The 6,479-nt window shown below is 48.2% G+C and overlaps 1 protein-coding gene across 1 annotated transcript; it reads right to left on the bottom strand.

Moving 5' to 3' along the window:
• Positions 1 to 981: 981 nt before the first annotated feature.
• Positions 982 to 3,801, bottom strand: LOC122238370 (probable E3 ubiquitin-protein ligase makorin-1). Its single transcript, XM_042985275.1, has 5 exons — positions 3,707 to 3,801; positions 3,383 to 3,555; positions 3,179 to 3,289; positions 1,375 to 1,493; positions 982 to 1,112 (listed from the first exon to the last, which is right to left on the bottom strand). Exons 1-5 carry the CDS (start codon positions 3,743 to 3,745, stop codon positions 997 to 999), a joined length of 558 nt encoding a protein of 185 aa, XP_042841209.1. The 5' UTR covers positions 3,746 to 3,801; the 3' UTR covers positions 982 to 996.
• Positions 3,802 to 6,479: the final 2,678 nt, after the last annotated feature.

The raw sequence follows: 6,479 nt of genomic DNA, 5'->3' as shown, positions 1-6,479 counted from the left end.
TGGCCTTGAGATCAAGAGTTGTACATTCTACCACCTGAGCTGGCCAGGTGGGCATGGTAGTGGTACGGTAAGCCATAGGAATATTTTGAGCTGGATCTGATTTTCATTGGAGCCAAACTTTTGTTTTTTCCAAAATAATTTCAAGGGAGCTGTTGGGAAAGACTAAGGAGTATCTCTCAGATAGTGACTGCTTTGCAGACACCACATTAGCAGAAGTTTTGTGCAGACATCTCTGTCTCAGGTTAGCTGTTCTAACTTCATAAGAGATGTTTTCAGTCTTCAAATGACCAGCTGTTGGGAGGACAGGCCCTGACAAGTAGCGGGTAGGGTCAGGAATGCTAAATAGCCTTCAGTGACTTGCCAATCCTCAACTACCAGCTTTACCCTCTGGTGGTGGCGGCTCTGGCTCATGCCCACCAAGGTCTGCATTCTAGCCACTGGGAAGGAGAATGGAGGGGAAAGTTCTGAGAGTGGTTAAACAACCCAGGGGGATCCTGGAGACCCTTTCATGGGATTCTGATGTCATTACTATTTTTATAATACTAAGTTGTTATTAATTTTCTTTTCCACTCTCGTATTCTTATGAGCATAAAATGAAGTTTTCCAGAGGCTGACAGGTGATATTGCAACAGAATGAATGCAGAACCACCCGCCTTGGTTTACGGGGAGGGTATCCGGGCTATGAGCAGACACTTTTTAGATACTAGCAGTAATGGCTTAGATGCATTTTATTGGTTTTCTTTCAGAATCCTACAAAAAGCAAAGTTAAAAACCAAGTCCCTGGCAAGAAAGTGAACACCTCCTCTTTCCCGAGAGCCCCCCACCTCTCCCCCTGTTCCCTAGCTGGGTCAGTACTTGTTTCATGGGCATGGAGGGCTTGCTACTTTCATCCCCCACCAAGTCCCAAAAGGGGAAAGACCTACCACCTAGCAACCCCCTGCCCCTCAGCCCCATCCCCCACATGTTGATCCTGGTCACAGAAAGCCAAGGTAAGAATTATTGCGATCCAGTAAGAGTTCTGAACCCCAGAAGGCCATGGCCAGGGCACAGTCCATGAAGAATGCTTCGTCCTCCTGCTCGGTGCCCCCTTGGAACCCTGTTGGGCCCAGTACCTGGGAGTAGAGAAAGAAATCAATGAAAACCCATCACCTTCAACCCAATTGCCCCAGGAACAAGAGAATCAAGGCTGACACATAAGGTTGAGCAGGTTGTACGTAGAACAAAGATGCCCCATCTAAGCAGGCACCATTATCCTTATGGACATCGTGTATAGGTCTTATATTTATCACAGACATTTATTGTAAACAGGGCAAGCAGCCTCCCTGTCCCACATTCCTGCTGTTACCACCTCACTCCCAGAGGTCAGCTGCATACTCTCAGTCCAGGGAGAATCAGAGGTCAGGGCTTTATCCGGTAGCTGGTGCAGATAAATACAATCAGACTTGAAGGGGCAGCGGCCATTCCCCTGCATGAAGAACCGACATCGGATCTGGCTATGAGAGGACAGAAGGAGAGAAGACCATTACTTCAAGCCCTGTTGCCCCAGGAACAAGGAGCACTGAAGGCTGACGCGTAAGGCTGGGTAGGTTGTACGTAGCACAAAGGCACCACTTGTACGCAGTCACCGCTGGCATCATGGTGTAGATTTTACATTTATTACAACTATTTTCCAGCAGATGGCAGTAAAGTGTCTTAAGGGGGGGTGCCTTTCTCTAAGTCTCCACAAAGTTCATTTGGGCTAGCTGGGCATCTCTTTTCCTTCTTTGAACTAAGTTTCAACAATACCACCAAGAAAAGATAATCCTAAAATGTGTCTCTGTAACCAACTTAAAACAATGTCCTGTTCTGAGGAGTGGGCTTATGATTTGGCAATTGCTAGCTCATGAAATGAAATTGATGCCCTTTCTCTTCTTCCTCCTCCTATTTACTCAAACCTGGCGACAGAACCCCCTCCATCTGGATAGCCTACAAAAACCCCACACGCAACCTATCTACATTTCCCATCAGCTTCCTTCTCTTCACCCTCATGGGACAGTGACAGTCCTGGGACCACCTATGCTGAAGGTATTAGGCCTCTTAAATCTTCCTTCTAACCTCATGGTCACTTGGCCACTTCCTCTCAATACCCCCCATTCCTTCCAGTATGCACTAGGAGTCAGAATGCTTGGCTTCAAACCCCACTTTCTCACTTAAGTCATACAGACCATGCCTCAGTGTCTTCTTCTGCAGCATGAGGATCTTAGGACGCCCTACTTCACAGAGTTTATAATGTGCAAAGTCTGTCATATATAATAAGCCCTTCATCTACATCATCTCCTATCCTACCTGGGCCTGGGTGCTCCCTTTTGGCTCAGACAACTTCTAAAGACTCCCGACTGGTACCCCAGATGCCAATATCTCCTCACTTTGACCTGTCTCTGCCTGGAGTGTTCTCACTTTTCTCCTCCAGAGGAGCCCCCTCCTCCAACCCACAGCTCAAATACTTCCTCCTCTGTGAGACTCACCCAAGAGCTTTTCCCCACTTTGTTGAGTCAGCTGTTATAGTTCACAGCAAAATCCGGTGCCTTCTCAACAACGTCGAATGTGTCACAGGTAGAGACAAGACCTTCTTTTTTGATCCCACCCTTTATCCAAATAGACTTTGCATATGTAGCATATAATAAGCCCTTTGGGAAGGTGAAATTAAGAGCCTGGAATTGTAGTTAATTCCAGATCTGGATGTATGCCCACCCTCCACAAGAGATTAAAACCTACTGACTTTTTCCCTGTCTCCAAGGGCTGCCTTTTGGTCTCTTTCTCAGAGACCCCACGTTTTCAAAGATCATCTACACAAACAGCATTCATATCAATTTATCTCCTTGCTTAAAAAAAAAAAAATCAGAAGTAAAAGCCAAGGAGGGTTTCTCATTGCACTGAGAAAAACAGTTACCCTGCATTGACCTTGACCTTGAGCCAGGCTGGAAGGCTTGATCTGCTGTCTCGGTCACTCATCATTATTTATTGGGCTTTCTGAAATAGTGGAAATAGCTCACATCCTATCAATAGCTGCCATCTCTATCATTCTGAACTTCTGGGATTTGGGGGATCCCAGGCTGGGAACCACGGCTGAGCCAGAATGGAGCAGAGGCTGTCTTCTCCTCTTCCCTAACCTGGGTCATGGTCCCTCTGCCAGCCTCACCTGGTCCGAGCCTTGAAGTTCCTGATGAGTTGCTCCTTCTCAGCCCCCTCGCTCACCCAGAATTTGTGGGGGATGATGTAGCTGGAATGGACACGGCACTGGGGACAGGCCCTGCCAAGGCGGGGTGGGAGAACAGTCACAAGCCCTCACCTCTCTGAGGCGTCTCCCTCCCTCCCTCCCTCCCAGGCTCCTCCTGACACTGACTTGACGACAGCCAGCGGGAAGTTCTGTTGGCTTTTCCGCCAGGTGCGCAGGCAGCCCAGGCAGTGGGCGTGGGTGCAGTTGGGTAGGATGCCGAAGATCCGCTCGGCCTCTGGCTTGTCCCACACCTTGTCCATGCAGATGCCACACACGACGTCCCGACTGTCCTGCTCCCTCTGCAGCCACACACAGGGTCAGGGCACATCCATGTCCACCCCCTCCCCCGACGCATACACACTGCCATCCCCAATACAGCCCTCCTCCAGCTGGCCCGGGCATCTCAGAGGTCCAGCATGGCATCCTCTGCCACTGCCCCTCCCCCGCTACCTGCTGCAGCTCCAGGCCCAGGCTCTGAAGTGGGGCCATGAGCTCCCGGACAGGGTCTGACTTAGGCTGAGGCTCCTGGGAGTAACAGTGATCGTCGTCAGCAGCTGTTGGGGAAAACTGGATCCATTCATTCATTTACTCATTCGTGTAACATCTGCTGAGTGTCTGCTGCACATAGAGCTCTATGGGCACACAAAGTCTTGCCCCCAAGTAACTGGGAATCCAGTCAGAAGCGTAGGTCTCTAATACACCATTTACAGCTATGCTGTCCTATACAGCAGCCGCTGGCCACATGTGGCTATTGAGCACCTGAAACGCAGCTACTCTGAACTGAGATTTTGAAGCTTAGTACCAGAAAGGACTCTAAAATATTCCATTAATAACTTTTTATATTGATTACATGTTGGGATGATTTTGGATATATGTTTTTTGATATATTGGGTTAAATAAAATATAATATTAAAATTAAATTTCACCTGTTGCTTTTTACTTTTTGAATGTGGCTTCTAGAAAAATGTAAATTTCAGGGGCACCTGGGTGGCTCAGTCAGTTAAGCATGTGACTCTTGATTTCAGCTCAGGTCATGATCTCATGGTTCGTGAGTGTGAGCCCTGCATCAGGCTCTGAACTGACAGCACAGAGCCTGCTTGGGATCCTCTCTCTCTCTCTCTCTCTGCCTCTCCCTCTCTCTCTAAATAAACATTAAAAAAATTTTTAATGAAAAAATGTAGATTGCATATGTGAATTACAACCACTTTAGAAAACAGCTGGGCACGTCCTGAAAATATTAAACATGGAGTTACCACGCGATCCAGCAATTCTACTCCTAGGTATATAGCAAAGAAATGAGATACACGTCCACACAAAAACTTGTATACGTGCACGCTTACAGCAACATTATTCATAATAGTCAAAAAACAAAACAACCCAAAGGTCCATCAACTGATGAATTAATAAAACAAAATGTAGTATTTTCATATAACAGAATAGCATTTGAGCATAAAAAGGAATGAAGTACCCATTCGTGCTACAACATGGATGAACCCAGAAAATGTGATGCTAAGTCAAAGAAGCCAGACACGAAGGGCCATATAGTGGGATTCCATTTATATGAAGTGTCCAGAACAGGCAAATCCATAGAGACAGAAAGTAGACTGGCGGTTTCTAGGGGCAGGAAGGAGTGAGGGAGAGGGAGTGGTTGGCTCATGGGTTTCCTTTTGGGGTGAGGAAAATCTTCTAAAATTAGATAGTGGTAATGTTTGTAGAACTCTGAATATACTATATCAATTCTTTTTTTAAAATGTTTTATTTGAGAGAGAGAGAGAGAGAGAGAGAGATCGATCAAGCAGAGAAGGGGCAGAGAGAGAAGGAGGGAGAGAGAATCCCAAGCAGGCAGAGCCTGATGCAGGGCTCGATCCCACAAACTGTGATTATGACCTGAGCCAAGATCAAGAGTCGGTCGCTTAACCAACTGAGCCACCCAGGCATCCCTGAATATACTATATTACATTGGATTGTATACTTTAAACTGGTGAATTTGTGAATTATATCTCACTAAAGCTGTTAAATTATATAGGTGACTTGTGTTCCAGCTGGACGGCGCTGAATTAGAATAATTTAAAAAATAACTGCTAACATTTAGTGTTTACTCTGTGCCAGGTACTGTGTGCTAAGCACATCACATTTATGAATTCACTGCACCCTCACAAGACCTGAGACAGGTACTGTTATCACTGAGGACACGGAGGTCCAGAGAGGTTAAGTGACTTATCCAAGCCCACACAGCTACTAAGTGGCAGAGCTGGCATTTGAGACTAGGTGGTTTGACTCCTCAGGCACCATGAAATTCTGCTTCTAGCACACAGACAACAACAGAGCTGGAGGTAAGTTTCCCTCTAGTTGGGAATCTTGAGGTGGGAAAGAGGTAAAAGGAGATATAAACCTTGCTCAGAGACAGCACAGGAACCCTGGTCTCAGATCCCACTTGTGCCCACCTGCAGGGCCCCTGATGACTCACATGATGGTGACGGGGACTTCCAGGAACTGCCATCAACCTCCTCCGCCTTGCCGGCCAACCCCACCAGGCCAGGCTCCATACCCCAGCAGGCCCCCGGCCAGTCCCAACCCACGGCCACAGAGGGCAGGTAGGTGGGCTCGGAGCCCCTGCGGGTCAGCCCCAGCCGGGGTCTTGGCAGGGTGACACGTGGCTCCGAGTGGCGCCGGCCCCATTCCAGGTGGCCAGGGGGCTGAGGGTGCTGATAGCTGCAGTGGGAAAGAGAAGAGTGAGGAGACACGGCTAGATCCGCCAGGGCTCAGAGCTAGCTCAGCCTAGAAGTCGGAACTGAGAGGGGAGAGGAGGCTTTGGGAAGATGCGTGGTCCATGAAGGGATGATCCTTCCTGTGTCCCCCACCCTATTCCTTATTTGAGGACAAGGGCTGCTTACCTGCATTGATCTCCGTGGAAGCAGAAGCCTCTCTGGAAGTATCTGCAGACCTGGGACACCTTTCTGTCTTGAGCGATGTAGCAGCTCAACCCCCAGTGACAGGCCCCTCGGGCGAATGTCCTAAGAGATTGTCTGAGTCATGCTCAACCTCGTTTTAGTTCCTGCCTTTGTAATCCTTAGAGAGAGAGGCTGTAGGATAGCTGAACACAGGCTCTGGAGTTGGTCCTGTGTTCAAATCCTGCCCCTTCTAGGGAGCCCTGGGTGGGTAACTCAAACTTTCCTAAAGCTTGGTTTCCTCACTCTTAAAAAAAGAGGGCACCTGGGTGGCT

This window comes from Panthera tigris, chromosome B2, assembly GCF_018350195.1.
Source record: "Panthera tigris isolate Pti1 chromosome B2, P.tigris_Pti1_mat1.1, whole genome shotgun sequence".
NCBI classification, from domain to species: Eukaryota; Metazoa; Chordata; class Mammalia; order Carnivora; family Felidae; genus Panthera; species Panthera tigris.
Note: the sequence above shows the minus strand (reverse complement) of the source record. Positions and strands in the feature narration are given on the sequence as shown.

Bases quoted from the DNA above. Each gene is read 5' to 3' on its own strand.
- LOC122238370 (XM_042985275.1), bottom strand. From the start codon at position 3,745: ATGGCCCCACTTCAGAGCCTGGGCCTGGAGCTGCAGCAG. The intron at 1,494-3,178 runs GTGAGGCTGGCA...GTCCTCTCATAG, and splicing joins AACTTCAAGGCTCGGACCAG to CCAGATCCGATGTCGGTTCT. The intron at 1,113-1,374 runs GTATGCAGCTGA...CTCTACTCCCAG, and splicing joins TGATTCTCCCTGGACTGAGA to GTACTGGGCCCAACAGGGTT.